The following is a 17,417-nucleotide window of genomic DNA, read 5'->3' as shown; positions in this document are numbered from 1 at the left end:
TCCCATCATACACTAGATGTCAGGAGCTTTGGTTAGCATCTTACCCATACATTTCTCATTTCAAAAAGTCTTTTATGACCAACGAAATCTGTGGAAGGTTGTCTACATCATTGAAAGCATGTTACTCTAGGGCATTTGGAGAATGCTTTACAGATTAATGGTAGTAGTGGCGGCAGCAGCTACCATTGATTGAGCACCTACCATATTCTAGCATGCTGTGCTGGAAGTTTGACTTGCGCTATCCAAAGCCCTGCGCCACCTTAGCTTCTACTGTTTTCTTTTACAGATGGGAAAACTGGGACTCAGACAGTGTAACTCACTTCAGGTCACTCAGCTACTGAACCTGGACTGAAATCCAAACTGCTGTGTCTCCAAAGCCTGGGCTTTTATCCCAAACTGGACTTTGGAGGCTGTCCAACTCACTTAACTCTCTCTGAGCTTCAGTTTCCTCATCTGTAAAACGGAGTGAAGTAACACATCTTGTAGGGTTGCTATGAAGACTCGAACCGATAGCTGCCCAGGGCCCCGAGGCGCACAGTAAGCAATTAAACCGTGGTGGCGACGTGCATGCATAAGTGGGGCATTAAATGGGCAGAGGAAGATCCGAGATCCCTTTAAAGGCATTGGGAGCTGGAGAGGAGAGATCTACAGCTTTGGCAGTCCTGAGAGCTGGCCCTCTCCCCTCCAGAATACCGTGACCCAGTGAAACTCAGAGCGGCAGGAGAGGGGGCAGGGGCCTGAATTTGGCTCGGGCAACCTCTGCAGCGAGTCTGGAGAGAGGCGGAGAGCTGGGAGGGGCGGAGAAATCCCGGCCATCAGAGGACTGCAGGTGTCAGGCAGAGTTGGTGTAGGTGGGCTCCCAGAGCCAGGCTGAAGGAGGGGAGGAGGTTGGAGCAGCGGGGCAGGCGAGCAGGCGGGGGAAGAGAGGGAGGCGGGGCTCGGAGCCCGAGGGGCTGTCCTTAAACAGCTCCTCTCATGCCGGGCAGTTTGCTGCATCTGGAGGAGCTCACTGGAGAATCTCCAACATCGGAGCGGGGCTTCAACTACCGTAAGTACCTGCAAATGAGCGCATAGCCCAGTGGCTGAAGATTAAATACTGGCCATCAGATCCTAAACAAAAGCCCCCGAAATAGTCTCCCTGCTGTAACTAATTGCCGCAAATCAAACTGCTCCCCAGTCTCTACCCGCTACCCCCTTCATCCCTCCCTTTCTCCGTCCCTCCACGGATCCCAGCCTTGCCTCCCTGAGAATCTCTGGGCACTGTAAATATCTTCCCTTTTCCTTCTCAGTCTTCCCTCCAAACCCCTAGCGAAGCATGTACCCGGCACCCCGCCGAGCCCAACCCCTTTGATTCCTGGAGCCCTCAAAGCTATGCAGGGGGCGAGCCATTAGACATTTCGGGTATGTCACCCTCAAAAGCACTGCGGCGCTGCCTAAGGGTGGGGAAAGTGCTTGGGGTGGAATAGAAGGAGAGGGTAAAAGGGCTAGTCCTTGGAAGTTGGGGGTGGGGGTGGGGGTGTGAAAGCCCCCAAATGGGCGTGGCCAATTAACCTAAAGCTGGCGGCTGTTTCCCAAATTCCCTGGGCACAAGAGTCCTCATTTGGGCTGGATCCTTAGTGATTGGGGAGGGGTCAGCCATGCTGAGAAGCCCAGGTTCCTTCATTCTGCTCAAGTCCCCAGGAGGCAAAACCCTGGTTTAGGGGTCTAAGTGGCCACTGTGGAATCTCAGATGGCATTTCTGGGCAGAATCCCAGGTTGAACCTTTCCCTTGGCAGTAGAACCTGGCTTCCCCAATAAATCTTGGCCCAGAGCCCTGGGGGAACAAAGCAACAGGGTGGCACTCAAGCCTGGGCCTGGGCCTGGCCCTGAGAAGAGCAGGGAAAAGGGGCTCTAGGAACTGAGATGGGATGAGCATCGTTAGGGTGCCACACGAGGTTAATACCCCCTTGGGGAAGAAGAAAAATAGCTACCTTTTAATGAAATGCTTACTGTGTGCCTTGTACATATATTATCTCTGATCCAACACAACAAAAATGCTAGGTAGGTGTTTCTCCCCAACTTCACGGATAAAAGAAAAAAAAAAAGTCCAGAGAGGGTAATTCGAGCATCCTTCCTCAATGTAAAGTGAAAAAGGCAAAAGGAAACTGTCTCCTTGGATCTCTGACTTTCCACCTGTTTCCTACAGCCCAGATGTTTGAAAATGAATCTTCTTGTTTTCCTGCTCCTCCAACCTGCCCGGTGTTAGCCCTGGAACAGATTAGAGGCTGCATTACGAGGGTCTGTTGGGGTGAAGCAAAAACACCCCTTTTCTGTTCTGGGAGCTGCCTTTACCTTGCTCTACTGAGCTAGGTTTACAAGACCAGTGCTCTAACCCCTGAGCTATGGAGCCTGAGCTAGGATTAAACAGCCAGTACCTCAGAGTCTGAATAGAGAGAGTTGGTGGAGGAGAGTTAGCTTGAGTTTGTGTGTAGTGGGGATACACCTTCCCTTGGCAAATGGATACTTTGGGTGTGGTGGGGGAGAAGAGGCAAGAAAGTATAAAGGGTCTATCTTGTGCACATGTGGTCAGTAGTGGGGTTTTTGGAAAATGAAAAGGCCTCGCTGAATTTAAGTATTTTTACCATATTCTCTGAAATTCAAACAATTCTCTATATCCTTAGGAGCAATGAACAAAATTGCTTATAAATTATGGGCAGCCAATACATCATTTACGCCTTATATTAATTAGCTCAAGCACCTTGATTCTCCAACACCTACTTAAGATGGGGAGTTTTAACCTTTGGGGGGGCAAGAGATAAGAATGAGCGTAATACTGCGTCTGAGGCAATCTACAGAAGGGAGGGCCTGGATGGTGTGAAATGGGAAAGGTGAGTAAATGTAAGAAAGGGGGAATTTAAATACTGGTTTTAGAGTATTGGCATCGGAGCTAAACATGAATTTTGGCCTTAGTATTTAATCTTTTGACTTTGGGCAAATTAAATATATCTTCTCTAAGCTTCAGTTTCCTTGCCAGAAAAATGGAGATGGCAGGAAAGCCCCCTTTCCTAGGTTGTTGGAGAACTCAGACTATCTATCTATCAATCTATCAATCAATCAATCTATCTATCTATCTAATCTAATCTAAAAAGATTACTCCCTACCCCTCCCATCTCTATCATCCCATGGGCTCCCTCTGGGCTGGATTAACTTGCCCTCTGGGCCTCTGAGATTCCAGGGATGTACAGACATTTCAACCAATCTGACATCTTAGATGCCAGCAAAGACCTTGGGTGGGAAGAGAAGGGGGTGGGGCAAAGGGGCAGGTGACCTTGTAGTACCTTTCATGCCTCTGAGGGAGTGGAAGGTAGGGCTGTCAAGTGCAGTTTAGTGATTCAAACTCAACTTTGAGGGGCAGGACAAGTCCTCTGAGTAAAAATACTTCTGCTTTTAGATCTCACCACCTGCTGAGGGGCAGAGCCGTGCCAGACTTGAAGTGCACATTGAGCACCAGAGGCCCCATGACCCTGGACTGGCCAGGGCAGCGACCCACCATGTTGCGGACATTTACTGTCTTGCTCTTTTGCATTCGTGAGTACAAGGAAGGGGTGAGGGGCAAGTGATCCTGTCACAGGTACCCCTATGAGTGGACACCTTGGGGTGGGAGGAGAGACTTTTGGGGAATGAGAGTTGGTGGGGTCAGTGTGTGGGCCCTCCTTTACCATTCTGTCTCTTTTCAGGGCTGAGTCTGGGTATGACATCGATAGGTAAGTCAGTCCTGCCACCTCAGGTGGCACCACCTCAGGAACCTGCCACTTCTTGGAGGTTCCGAGACATCAGCTGCCTCCATGGCCCCTGGACATAACTGCCTTGAGACCACAAAGATAATTCCCAGATTGAGCTGGTTGGGAATCAGAGCCCCTCACTTCGTGACTTGGTTTCCCACAGAATAATAAAAAGCTTTACCTCAGATGGAAAGGAAGCCAGACTTGTGCTGTGTTCCCCAACTCACTTGAATCCCTTGAACAAATATCCTGGGGTCCCTATCCCATCTCCCACAGGAGCAGACACTCTTGTCCCCGAGGGAAGACAAAAAAAGGAATCGGGGTCACAGCTGATTTTAAGGGACGTTGTGGGGCATGCTGTGGGAGGGAGAGTGTCGGACCACTCACATCTTTGTGATCTTTGGAAATGACAGTGATGCAGTCACAACCAGAGCTGTGGATAGAGACCAACTACCCTCAGGCCCCTTGGGAGAACATAACACTTTGGTGCAAAAGCCCCTCTCGGATTTCAAGCAAGTTCCTGCTGCTGAAGGATAAGACACAGATGACCTGGATCCGCCCTTCCTCCAAGACCTTCCAAGTTTCATTCCCTTTAGGTGCCCTTACTAAGTACAATGCAGGTCTTTACAGGTGCTGCTACTGGAAGGAGACAGGCTGGTCAGAGCCCAGTAAAGTTTTAGAGTTGGAGGCACCAGGTAAGAAGACAGTGACAGATAGTCAAGAATAAACTCCAGCTCCTGGAATTCAAACTTGCCTTCGCAGAGCATGATTTGTTTAATTAATTCATTCGTTTACCTCAAATGCATGAATGCATACATGCAGGCATTCCACAGTAAGTGCCTACTCTTTATAGGCAATGCAGAATGAGGTTGCAGTCTCTGGAACATAGGGGAGACCCTAGATGGGAGAGGGAAGGGTGGCAAATAAGGATGGTAAAGGGAAGTCTTCTTTAAGTAGCACTCTCCTCTGCTGCTCACTGAGCAGCGCTATCCTTGCTCTACCTGAATTCTAGTTCATTCTCTCCTTCTAGGTCAGCTGCCCAAGCCCATCTTCTGGATCCAGGCTGAGACCTCCCCTCTTCCTGGATGTAATGTTAACATACTCTGCCATGGCTGGCTGCAGGATTTGGTATTCATGCTGTTCAAGGAGGGATATGCAGAGCCCGTGGATTACCAAATCCCAACTGGGACAGTGGCCATATTCTCCATTGCCAACATGACACCTGAGAGCGAAGGGGTTTATATCTGCCGCACTCATATCCAGATGCTCCCCACTCTGTGGTCAGAGCCCAGCAACCCCCTGAAGCTGATTGTGGCAGGTGGGTGTGGCTATGGCTGCTGGGGTCTGATGATTGTTGTCCCAGGGATCATGGCTGGATGAACCAGGCTTTCTGAATTTACTTTTCTTAGCCAGGTCCTAGGCCCTGCAAGGCCTCTGAGCTACAGTCATGTGACATTTTACTGAGATGCAAATTAGAATCCCACATTCTACAAGGCAGATGTGTGGGAGCCAATCACTTTGCTAGCAAGTGAGCCCAACCAAGTGTGCGGCAGCTTCAACTCATCACAGCTTTGTTGTTCTCTATTTATTGAACATGATGCATTCATTCATTCATTTGACTAATATTTATTGAGCACTTAATATGTGCCAGGCACTGCCACTGCAGTCTTATAAGCTGGTTTTTAAATTTTAAATGCATTTTTATTGTATTTGTGATTATTATTTGTAAGTGTGGAAAACAGAATGGATTGTGCAAGTGCTGGTGATAAAAATAAACAAAAATGGTAAAAGGTGATAGTTTGTATTTTAGAAATGGCTTCATAAATGACTTCAGTCCTGTATATGTAAATCTGATAAGACAGTCAACCTCTAAACACAGCAGAAGTCTCCTGAAAATGTTCAAATGCCAGACGCACACCCGAGCCCCAATTTGCCCACCCCATGGCCTAGATGCTTTTAGACAGAATTGGCCACATTTGCATCAGTTATTCCATCAATCCCCATCAATAGGCTTGGGGAAAGCCGTGGCGCAACAGAAGGTACCCTGGACTTAGAAGCAGTAATCTTGGTTTCTAGTTCAACCTCTGACACCACCTCCCTGTGTGATCTTGAGCAAGTCACTTCACCTCTCTGTGCTTTGGTTTCCCCCACTCTAAAATGGGATGACGGTATCTATACAACCTACTGTATGATGCCCCTCTGTGCCTCAGTTTCCTGATTTGCAAAACTGGTATTAGAATAATGCCTACCTCACAGGGTTGTTGTGAGGATTTGCCTAAATATAATATATGTACAGTGCCTGGCATATAAGTTCTCAATAAATGGTAGATGTTAATTTCATTAGTATAGCTTCTTATTGAGGATCAAATAACAAAGACTGTTTGAACTGTGTGTATGGATGTTTGTTGCACGAATGTCCTTCCAGAGTAGATTCCACTAACATACACTTTGGCAGTTACCTACTCGCTGGTTATCCCTCACTAGGCCATCAACTCTTTGCTGACAGGGACTGTGTCTACTTGTAAACCCTTATACCTACATGATGCCTGAATGCTACATCCTAAATGCTCAATGAGCACATGACAGAGCTGATCTTTCTAATAATGGATGGGTGGGTCTACCTGGGATGGCAGTGGGTAAGAAGGAATGGTATGGGAGTAAGGCCCGCCCCTTATTTTGTAGTATCATCCCCTTAGGGGAACAGTACATGGAAAAGAGGGTGTGGCCCCATTAACAGATTTCTTTGGGTTGAAGACTTATTGGCCAATCCCTCCTTATTGGTTTCTTCCTATCTTGTGCTGGAAGTAGGGTCTTATTGGGCTTAATGTGTTTGAAAGCCATTTTTATTCCTGCAGTAGTATTCATGCTCTACAAAGATAGCATCAAAAGTACACTTTAAGAAGTTTGGTTTCTTGGGTGGTTGGAAGAAGTACATTTGGCATTCCAGGAACCTAAAGATACAGGCAATTACAGATGTAGCTATTCCACGGAGACACAGCCCTATCTATACATAGATAGAGCTCGGTGGATCTGATTAAGTCTGGTGAGCGGGGAGGTGCCTAAGTGGACATGCCCTGGATTATCTCCTAGAAGAGACTGAGATTCAAGGAAGGGAGAGAGAGTAGAGGCTAAACTTCAGCTACCACTCCCTGTCTTTAGAAAGAACTAGGAAAATAAAACTAGAAGATAATAGGGAAGATTCAACCTATTGCTAATTCAGGGTCTCTCCCTTTTCTAGGACTCTATCCCAAACCAACTCTGACAGCATATCCTGGGCCCATTATGGCACCTGGAGAAAGCCTGAGCCTCAGGTGTCAGGGGCCAATCTATGGAATGACATTTGCCCTAATAAGGCTTGAAGACTTGGACAAATCCTTTTACCGCAAGAGGCCAATAAAAAATGAGGCATATTTCTTCTTTCGGGCTTTGAAAATCCATGATGCTGGACATTACCTCTGTTTTTACTATGATGGGTCATACAGGGGTTCACTCCTTAGTGATATCCTGAAAATCTGGGTGACCGGTAAGAGAGGGGAATGCCATTCATCTATGTTAGGGGCTAAGGATATACAACTCCCTCTGGGCCTCCTGGAGAACCTGGTCATGCAGCCAGGGCTAACAGTGGGGAAGAGAGCAGAATTTGTACAACTGGGCTTAGGATTTGCCAAGGGTGGACTGGAGGAAGAGAACCCTTAGTGGTGGGAAGCGAGGCAGACTACTAGCCCTTTCTATTTTGGGTCTTGTCCTAGACACTTTCCCCAAGACCTGGCTACTTGCTCAGCCCAGTCCTGTGGTCCAAATGGGTCAGAACGTGAGCCTGTGGTGTCGAGGGCCAGTGGATGGAGTGGGGCTTGCACTCTATAAGAAAGGAGAAGACAAACCACTTCAGCTCTTGGATACTGCCAGCACTGATGACGATGAGTCATTCTTCCTCAACAATGTGACCTACAGTGATGCTGGCATCTATAGCTGCCTCTATCTCCTCTCCTGGAAGACCTCCATCAGGATGACATCACACAACACCATGGAGCTCGTGGTTGTAGGCAAGTGCTAACAAATGTGTGTTTTTATCACCATTATTGTATTCTAAGAAGGAGCTAGCAGCCCTATACCCTCTTGGATTTATGAGCCAAGGAAATATACACTAGGAAGGTGGTGTGGAATTTTCTCCAAAAACTTTAGGTATTTTCTCTCCCAGGATTGCTACCCAAGTCCTACCTCTCAGCATGGCCTAGCCCCATTGTGTCCCCTGGAAAAGTTATTTTCCTTCTGGCCAGGGGAAACTCACAGGTGTCAGGTCTTCCTGAGAGAAGGTAGAAACCCAAGAGTCTTTAGAGCACTGAGGAGTGGGCCAAAAGGTTCTGATGCACAAAGTTTGAGACCTCTGATCTAGTGGAAGTGGAAAAGCAGAAAAGATCAAATAGGAAGCTGGGAAACATTTGTTGGGGGAAGGGGTATTGAGTTCAAGGTCACTTATTCTAACTCTGGTTTCTGGATTGGTGCAGATAAGCCCCCCAAACCCTCCCTGTCAGCTTGGCCCAGCACTGTGTTCAAGCTAGGAAAGGCAATTACCCTCCAGTGCCGAGTACCTCATCCAGTACTCGAATTTTCTCTGGAATGGGAGGAAAGAGCAACATTCCAAAAATTCTCGGTGGATGGAGACTTCATCATCAGTAATGCTGAAGGGAAAGGCACAGGGACCTACAGTTGTAGTTATCGCATAGAAGCACACCCCAACATCTGGTCACATCGCAGTGAGCCCCTGAGGCTGATGGGGCCAGCAGGTGAGAGGACAGCTCTTCATGTGTATGCCCCTCCGTGGCTTTGGTCATGATAGCCCTGGGATCCCAGAGCAGTGCCCAGAAAGCTATGGAAAGGGGAGTCAGGGGCTTATAAGTTAAGGTCCTCGTGTTTGTGCACTCCTCCCCTGGGGTGGCCTCATAATCATTCAAAGGCAGTGAGCAGGATACTTTCAAAGCTCCCATTCTTTATGAAAAAGAAGGCCACTTCTATTCACCTTCCCTTCACCATCAGGAACCAGCCCCTGTCACCCCTCCCCTGAATGTTTTTGCCTCCCCCTTTCTCTATCAAGGCCCCTTCTTCTGGTCTTCTCTAGCCACAGGCTTTCTCACCTGGAATTACGTTCTGAATGAAGCTATCAGGCTGTCCCTATTCATGCAGCTTGTTGCCTTGCTGTTGGTAGTGCTGTGGATAAGGTGGAAGTGTCGGAGACTCAGAATCAGGTAACTGTCTTGTCCCAGCCTCCTGTTTTTCAATATAGCTCAGTCCAGGCTCCCCAGAAACTCAGACACAGGGCATGCTCTATTTGATACAAGTCACAGGGTCACACCCTTTGTATGCCCCACCTTCTGGGTGTCAAAGACAAGACTTTCTCATCCCAGCTGTTTCTCTTTCACCTTGCAGAGAGGTCAGCACCCAAGCCAGAGGGTGGAGAAACATATACTTCTAAGAGATGAGAAGTAATCAGAACCTCATCCATTGATTTCCCCCCCAATGGGAGAGTACCCAAATCTCAGCCCCTCAGAGATGATTGATGTCTTCCACATTAACTTAGTCTGAACTTCTTCTCTTGTAAGAAGCCAAGCTGTCCTATGTCTCCAGGTGTTACCCAACTCCCATCCCAACTTTTCATCATTACTCCTAGCTTTCAAGGGCTAAAGAGCCTTGTGGTCCATCCTAGTTGCCCTAGAAACCAGTATTTCCACTGCTCTGGCCTCCAACCATCTGCGCAGGGCTTCCTGAGAGTATAATCTTAACCTAGATGGGCATCTGATGAGGCAGTGGATTGGGCCTGGGCATCAAACTGCTTCCTCTGAAACAAACAGGTTGTCCTGCCATTTCCTATGATCCTTTGGAGTCCTCTGGACCATCTCCCTCTCTCTCTGATCCCATGGCTTGTGCTTAAGCTGTTCTGCTTAAAAACAAGGAGACAAATGACAGCTCCCAGCTTCATGGGGGCTTCAGCCCCTGAATGCCTTATCTAGCCCCCCCCAACCTCCTAGTTCCTGGCTGTAGCCCCCTCACCATTATCACAGGCCTTTGTGTATTCAATACACAAAGGCTGATGACTATGATTTGTGTCTGTGTTTTCCACTAGGATCTGAAGGACAGAGTGCTTGGGTAATTAGAAGGGAGCCCCCTAAATCTTCTGCAAAAACCACCACCCTTTGAGTTTACAAAAGGTCTCAGTGGGGGTCCAGTCTTAGTTGCCCTTAGAATCTATCCTGAGTCTTGCATCTGGGGGTAACCTCAAAGCCAGGAGTTAGAAAAAATGTGGCTTCAAGTGCCCTACTTCAACTCAGGACCACCGCATCAAAGAATGGGTTCAGAAAACAGATTTGAGAAAAAGCAGCTTGAAAAGCATGTTTTCGTGATCAGGAAGGGGAGGGGGGTCAGTGTTTTCTAAGTACAAATTGCCAAGTGGATTTTGGCTTAATATCATCTAATTCTACAGGACCCATAACCCAAAGCTGCTGCACATTGCTAGTCATAATCTGGGTGGGGGTAGAGAGATCCCACTCTCTGACAAGCTTAGCTCAGCACTGACAATCTTCCGGTAATTCACCACGGCTGCCTAGGCAACCCTTCCATAACAAAGGCAGGTGAGGCAGGTCGGTCTGAGGACCAATACTGCCATAATAAAAACTTCCAAACTTAAACTTGATGACTGAGAAACACCCAAGATTTTTCCCTCCACCCCCACACCCACCACCCAGAGCTGCCGATCACTCTGAGCTCCAGGGGTTCTGAGGGCTGGGGTTACAAAAGCATTTTCACATCTGACAACTCAGTTCCAGCAACAGCCTAATCAGGGGCCAAGGGGAGCTGACACCTGATACAGGCTGGGGAGGGGGAGGGGGCGGGGGGGCACGTGGGTCATGAAAGACCAAGAGGTTTGTAGGTGGTGAGGTCCTCAAAAAGAAAAGTCATCGATGTCAGAAAAGATTATATCCCATTATCCTGCCCAAATCCAATCCCTATTGGGTGGTGAGAAAGCCAATGACATAAATTGCCGCCCCCTTCTCTCCGCCCTCCCCCTAACCCCAGCAGTTCCTCTCGTCTCTTTTCTGGTCTCACTAGAGAAGCCTGGTTGCTGGGGACTGCTCAAGGGGTCACCATGCTCTTCATAGTCACTGTCCTCTTCTGCTGTGGTGAGTACAAGGGGGTGGGGAAGGGGCCTGGGCAGAAGGCCGGGGGAATCCCGTGCGGGAGGGGGCAGAGCCCTGGCAGCAATTTCTTTTGCAGGACTGTGCAATGGGGTATTGACAGAAGAGACTGGTGAGTTTTTCCTGCTCCAGACTGGGACATTCCTTCCTGGAGATCCGAAATAACTACAGAGTGTCAGTGTCAGTGGCCAGGGAGTGACTGGTTGGGAGGGAAAGACAGCCAGGAAGGGGCACTTGCTAAAGCTGCTGGCAAAATTCGGCCTCCAACTCTGCTTTTCTGCCTGCAAAATGCCCCCCTCCCAAGCTTCTGCGCTTTTCTGAGGCTCAGCTGAGACATAAGCTTCCTCTTTCCCCTAGCACCTGCAGAAGGAAGGAAAGAGTTTGGGTTTGGGTTGAAAGGGGAGGTGGGCAATGTGATCTGGGTAGGGGGTTCAAGGGCAAAGAAGGGGGGAGGGGAGGGAGGAGGGAAGATGGCTTCATTAACTCTGCTGTTTCTAGAAATAATCATGCCAGCCCCTAAGCCTGAGCTGTGGGCAGAGACCAACTTCCCTCTTGCCCCGTGGAAGAACTTAACCCTCTGGTGCAGAAGCCCTTCTGGCTCAACTAAGGAGTTTGTGTTGCTGAAGGATGGGACCGGGTGGATTGCAACTCGCCCAGCCTCAGAGCAGGTCCGGGCTGCCTTCCCCCTTGGCGCCCTGACCCAGAGCCACACCGGGAGTTACCATTGCCATTCGTGGGAGGAGATGGCTGTGTCAGAGCCCAGTGAGGCCCTGGAGCTGGTGGGCACAGGTAAGAAAAGGCAGAGGCTCCTCCCAGGGTGATCCTCAGTACCCTGCGACTCCAACCTGTTCCTGGGGGGGGGGGGAATAATGCACACTGACCTGGAGCCCAAGGGGCTTGTGCTGCAAGTAGGAGAGGACGGGCCCTGAAATGGGGGAGGGGATTGGGAACAGACTTCTAGGAAGAGTCAAAGGCCAGTGCGGGATGGATTTCTTTTTTGCTGACAAAGTGACTCCAAGTGTCCCATCTGGCCACCTCCAAACTTTGGCCTCCTTTTCCACCCCATTTTGTTTCTCAGACATGCTCCCCAAACCTGTCATTTCTGCTTCCCCCCCAATCCGGGGCCAGAAACTGCAAATCCGGTGCAAAGGATGGCTGGCAGGCATGGAGTTTGTTCTGTACAAGGAGGGAGTGCAGGAACCTGTCCAGCAACTTGGTGCGGTTGGGAGAGAAGCCTTCTTTACAATCCAAAGAATGGAGGCTAAAGACCAAGGCAATTATAGCTGCCGTACTCACACTGAAAAGCGCCCCTTCAAGTGGTCTGAGCCCAGTGAGCCCCTGGAGCTTGTCATAAAAGGTAGAACTGAAAAGGGTGTGTGAGAGAGGAGTGGGGGGAGGCAAAGCTCTGGGTCAGACACTCCTCTCCCCACAGAAACTTTGCTGCTGGTCCTAGGAGCCTGTGTCCAATCTTAGAGCCAGGCAGGCGTGGCGCTGGGAGTGCTGGGGCCTCTGGCTGCGCGATATTAATAGCCATAATCGTTATTAATAGCTGGGGTTTGTGGAGGGTGATTTAAGTTTTCTAATTATTTTCAGATCAATTATCTTATTTAGATATAGAGCAAATATTCAAGGGAGGTGGAGCAGGTACCATTCACCCTTCTTGCCCAAATGGGCAAACTGAGCCTCAGGGGACCAGCAGAGCTCTAGTGAAAGTTCACTCTTTTAGCTATCTATCGGAGGAGGTGAGGGGTGGGGGTCAGGAGTCCCCTGTGAGAAGTCTGTCTGCAAAGTGGACTTGCTTTGATTTTTAAATGCACCTACTGGTGAATGAAATGCTATAGAAAACAAAGCAACTTCCAGAAATCAATGTTTGCTATATTAGCTATCTTTCTTTTTGGTTTCTTAATTTGGTTTTGTGTTGTGTTTTGTCTTTTGCCTTCTAGAAATGTACCCCAAGCCCTTCTTCAAGACATGGGCCAGCCCTGTGGTCACTCCTGGTGCCCGAGTGACTTTCAACTGCTCCACTCCCCACCAGCACATGAGCTTTATTCTTTACAAAGATGGAAGTGAAATAGCATCCAGTGACAGTTCTTGGGCAAGTCCAGGGGCCAGTGCAGCTCACTTTCTGATCATTTCAGTGGGCGCTGGTGATGGAGGGAATTACAGCTGCCGCTATTATGACTTTGCTATCTGGTCTGAGCCCAGCGACCCTGTGGAGCTTGTGGTGACAGGTCAGGAGGGGGGGCATGCAGATGGAGACAATATTGACCCTGGGACAGTGGGTGGAAGGGCTGTCAGCAGGAGAGGAAAAGCGCTCTTTCTTAAAGTCACCAAGATGAAGCATGCGACTCTTGATCTTAGGGTCATGAGTTCAAGCCCCACGTTGGGCGTGGAGCCTGTTCAAGTACATAAATAAATAAAATAAAAGTCACCAAGAACGTGCTTAGGAAAGTGCCTGGTACATGGTAAGCAGTCCATGGAAGGCAGCTGACTATATTATCATTGATACAGAGAGAGGAGTCAAAGGAGAGGGGAGAAGGGAGAGGCAAGTAATTCACTTCTAGGGAAAGAAGGAAGGCAGTTGCGGGTGTCCAGTCCCCAAGGCCAAGCTCATGTTGCTTTATTTCTGAAATCTTTTTGTGGCTTGGCCTAGAGCTTTAGGCTCAATGTTCACTTTTTCTTTAGATGGTCTGTCAGAGATTGGTGGGCTGGATGGCCCTCAGAGAAAAGGCAAAGACCTTGAAATGACAGCTGCATATTATGCAGCCATTACAAATGATAGTTTTCAAAGGCTGATTAACGTCATAGGAAACTGTTTACTATATAAAGTTAAGTGAAAAATGTTAACCTACACAACTGTGCATACAGTAGGATCCCAATATGCAAATCGTTACAGCTGCAATGATATGGGTACACATAGGAAAAAATGAAAACGAAATACAGAGAAATGTATAAAGAATGGTTATATTTGAGTGGTAGAATTGTATTTCCTTAGGTTTTCTCTGTATTTTCTTTTTTGTTTAATTTATTTATTTTGAGAGAGAGTGCATGCACATGAGCAGGGTAGAGGCAGAGAGAGAGGGAGAGAGAGAATCCCAAACAGGTTCCTCATGGTCAGCACAGAGCCCAATGTGGGACTCAAACCCATGAACTGTGAGATCATGACCTGAGCTGAAATCAAGAGTCAATCGCTTAATGGACTAAGCCACCCAGGCACCCCTTCAGTATTTTCTAATTTGCTACGATGAACACATACTGTTTCTTACAGTAACACTAGAAAAGCAATTTGCAGAATGTGGGGGGCTAGGCTTCTCTCATGTTGTGGTCTCTTGAATTTCAGAATACTACCCGCAACCCACTCTCCTGGCGCAGCCAGGTCCTGTGGTGCTTCCTGGAAAGAATGTGACCCTGCGCTGCCAAGGGGCTTTCCCAGGCATGAGGTTTGCCCTCTTGCAGGAAGGAAACCAGGTTCCCTTACAGTTCCAGAGCACCTCAGGGAACTCAGCTGACTTCCTCCTCCATACCGTTGGAGCAGAGGACTCTGGAAACTACAGTTGTGTCTACTACGAGACAACCATGTCAAATAGGGGATCGCATCTCAGCAAGCCCATTATGATCTGGGTGACTGGTAAGAACAGACAAGATAGGAGACTGGGACAGAGACAACTGGAGTAGGGATTAGGGATGGTAGAAGGCTAGGCCAGACCCTAGAGGGGAACCATTGCATCCAGAAGGAGAAAGGTAAAGGGTAAATGCAGCTAGTGATAAGTTTCCATACTCACTACTTTCCATCTTCCATCTCTTCCTAGACACGTTTCCCAAGCCATGGTTGTTTGCTGAGCCCAGTTCTGTGGTTCCTGTGGGGAAGAATGTTACTCTCTGGTGTCAGGGGCCAGTCCGTGGAGTAGGGTACATTCTGCACAAAGAAAGAGAAGCCACTTCAGTGCAGCTCTGGGGATCTACCAGTAATGACGGGGCATTCCCCATCACCAATATATCTGGCGCTAGCATAGGGCGTTACAGCTGCTGCTACCACCCTGACTGGACCAGCCCTATCAAGATACAGCCTAGCAACACTCTGGAACTCATAGTCACAGGTAAGGGGAAGGTGCTCTGGAATGGGCATGGGAGCATAGCGAGGAGAGAATGGACTACAAGACACTTCATGGAAATAGTTTTTGAAGAGCTCAAGGAGAGGCAAGCAACAGTCTTCCCTCTTTATTGAACAGACTCCAGGGGTGGCACACTGGAAAGTGGCTTCCTCTCTCTGACCAGTAGTTAATTTTTTCTAGGTTTGCTCCCCAAACCCAGCCTCTTAGCCCAGCCAGGTCCCATTGTAGCCCCTGGAGAAAATATGACTTTTCAATGCCAAGGGGAACTTCCAGACTCAACATTTGTCCTGCTGAAGGAGGGCACTCAAGAGCCTTTGGAGCAACAGAAGCCAAGCGGGTACAGGGCTGACTTCTGGATGCCAGCGGTGAGAGGTGAAGATTCTGGGATCTATAGCTGTGTTTATTATTTGGATTCTGCTCCCTTTGCGGCTTCCAATCACAGTGACTTCCTGGAGATCTGGGTGACTGGTAAGGTCCTAGAGACCTCAGTAATAGTCTAGATTTTATAGTCTAAAGTAGTTAGCCTTAAGCAGGTTCAGAGTCACTTCTAACACTGGTTGGTTGTCTGTTTGGTTGCAGATAAGCCCCCTAAGCCCTCGCTGTCAGCCTGGCCCAGCACTATGTTCAAGCTAGGGAAGGACATCACCCTTCAGTGCCGAGGACCCCTGCCAGGTGTTGAATTTGTCCTGGAGCATGACGGAGAAGAGGCTCCTCAGCAGTTCTCAGAGGATGGGGACTTCGTCATCAACAACATAGAAGGAAAAGGCATTGGCAACTATAGCTGCAGCTACCGCCTCCAGGCCTATCCTGATATCTGGTCGGAGCCAAGTGATGCCCTGGAGCTGGTGGGGGCAGCAGGTGAGAGGATAATCCCTCCATCATCTTAGCATGACCCACCTGGGATCCCAGAGACACCAATGGAGACCTGATGGAGACCACCCAAATGTGGAGGTGGGAGGGTTTGTAGTCTGACACCTCAAGTGTGGCCATCTTTCTCCCAGGGATGGTAGGGAGGTGGGACCTCAGATTCACTCACAGATAGTGAGCAGGATACTTTCAAGGCATCTTCTACCCCCCAAAAGGAGAGCTGCTTCTGCCTCAGCATAAGCACTGACTCTGACCAACCCCTTCACATTCTCAACATGCGGCTTCCAAGTGAATCCTGGAGGAGGCCAGATGACTGGGCAAAAAGAGGTCAGGAGAACAGACATGTGATAACCTCCATGACTTTGGTTTCTGTTCTTTTATCATCACAGGGCCTGCTGCTCAGGAGTGCACTGTGGGGAACATTGTCCGGAGTAGTCTGATTGTGGTGGTAGTTGTAGCCTTGGGGGTGGTGCTAGCCATAGAGTGGAAGAAGTGGCCTCGACTCCGAACCAGGTAAATGCCTCATGTCAACCTCCTTCTATAAACCCAGGGCTGCTGGAGAAATGCTCCTTGAATATCTAAGCCCCATAACACAACCTGTTTTTAGGTTAACAGTTTTGGGTCCTCCCTTAGTCATGTCTTTTTCTCTACACAGGGACTCAGAGACAGATGGAAGAGACCAGACCATAGCCCTTGAAGAGTGTAACCAAGAGGGAGAACCAGGCACCAACACCAGCTCTCCCTCATCAGTCTCTCAGGAAACCTCAGTGGAACTGCCAGTCCCAATATAATAATCTCCTCATTTACAAGAGCTTTCTTCTCCTCTCTTTTATCCTCAGAGACCTGCAGATTCAACTGATTATACTGGGAGTCAACCCCATCTACTGTTCTTGGCCACTAATCACCTGAGCTGGGTCAAGGGGATTCTGGGAGTTGAGAGCTCTTACAGGGTGAGATGTTTCCTGAAGAGAGATTCCCTACCCCTGTAACTCCTCACTGTACTGATTTACTGGTGCATGAAATTCTATTAAAAACATATCTTCTGAATAAATAGAGTATTCACTATTTAACTGAAAAAACTATGGCAGTGGTTTTTCCATGGATCAGTTGTCTACTTACAGCATAGAAATGGTGTATTGGAACTGACCTCCATGGAAGAGTAAGAGAGCATGAGGTTGCTAGCACAAAAGAAGGGGCTTAAGGATGGGGTGGGGAAGGAGGGAAGGCTCCAAAAGAATACTTCCCAATTTGGTTTGAGACATCGTCACTGAGTAGAATGTCCTTTTATCTTTCCATCTCATTATTGGATGGATGAATGGATGAATGGCGATGTTCCTTCCAAGTTCAGCCCAAGGAGGGCAAACATTAAAAGTATATCCTTTTTACCCTGTTACTTGTAGGTCCGTAGTATGCCTGCCTTCAAACATCAGAATTAGCCCTCTGCAAAACTTTGAAATTGACAAAGTTGCTTTGTGGCCCTTCCTTACCTA

The 17,417-nt window shown here is 48.5% G+C and overlaps 1 protein-coding gene across 3 annotated transcripts; it reads left to right on the top strand.

Annotated features, from left to right (window-relative positions):
- The first annotated feature begins 3,497 nt into the window (after window positions 1-3,497).
- On the top strand, window positions 3,498-16,718 carry IGSF1 (immunoglobulin superfamily member 1). 3 transcript variants are annotated; one of them, XM_047082118.1, is made up of 19 exons: window positions 3,498-3,567; window positions 3,717-3,743; window positions 4,175-4,456; window positions 4,792-5,079; window positions 7,000-7,284; window positions 7,511-7,804; window positions 8,267-8,545; window positions 8,884-9,004; window positions 10,863-10,933; window positions 11,028-11,060; window positions 11,447-11,737; window positions 12,027-12,305; window positions 12,892-13,179; window positions 14,289-14,576; window positions 14,758-15,045; window positions 15,241-15,528; window positions 15,640-15,918; window positions 16,317-16,440; window positions 16,583-16,718. In XM_047082118.1, the coding sequence occupies exons 1-19, from the start codon at window positions 3,498-3,500 to the stop codon at window positions 16,716-16,718; spliced, it is 4,011 nt and encodes a 1,336-aa protein (XP_046938074.1). The 3 variants fall into 3 exon arrangements, with proteins under 3 accessions (XP_046938074.1, XP_046938073.1, XP_046938075.1); XM_047082117.1 differs by having other exon boundaries at window positions 11,013-11,060; XM_047082119.1 differs by lacking the exon at window positions 3,717-3,743.
- The last annotated feature ends 699 nt before the right edge of the window (window positions 16,719-17,417 follow it).

The sequence above is a fragment of the Lynx rufus genome, unplaced genomic scaffold (genome assembly GCF_022079265.1).
Source record: "Lynx rufus isolate CCGP_SWC_20201006 ecotype Redwood Valley unplaced genomic scaffold, mLynRuf1.p SCAF_19, whole genome shotgun sequence".
NCBI lineage: Eukaryota > Metazoa > Chordata > Mammalia > Carnivora > Felidae > Lynx > Lynx rufus.
Note: the sequence above shows the minus strand (reverse complement) of the source record. Positions and strands in the feature narration are given on the sequence as shown.

Bases quoted from the DNA above. Each gene is read 5' to 3' on its own strand.
- IGSF1 (XM_047082117.1), top strand. From the start codon at position 3,498: ATGACCCTGGACTGGCCAGGGCAGCGACCCACCATGTTGCGGACATTT. The intron at 3,744-4,174 runs GTAAGTCAGTCC...TGGAAATGACAG, and splicing joins TCTGGGTATGACATCGATAG to TGATGCAGTCACAACCAGAG. The intron at 7,805-8,266 runs GCAAGTGCTAAC...GGATTGGTGCAG, and splicing joins CATGGAGCTCGTGGTTGTAG to ATAAGCCCCCCAAACCCTCC.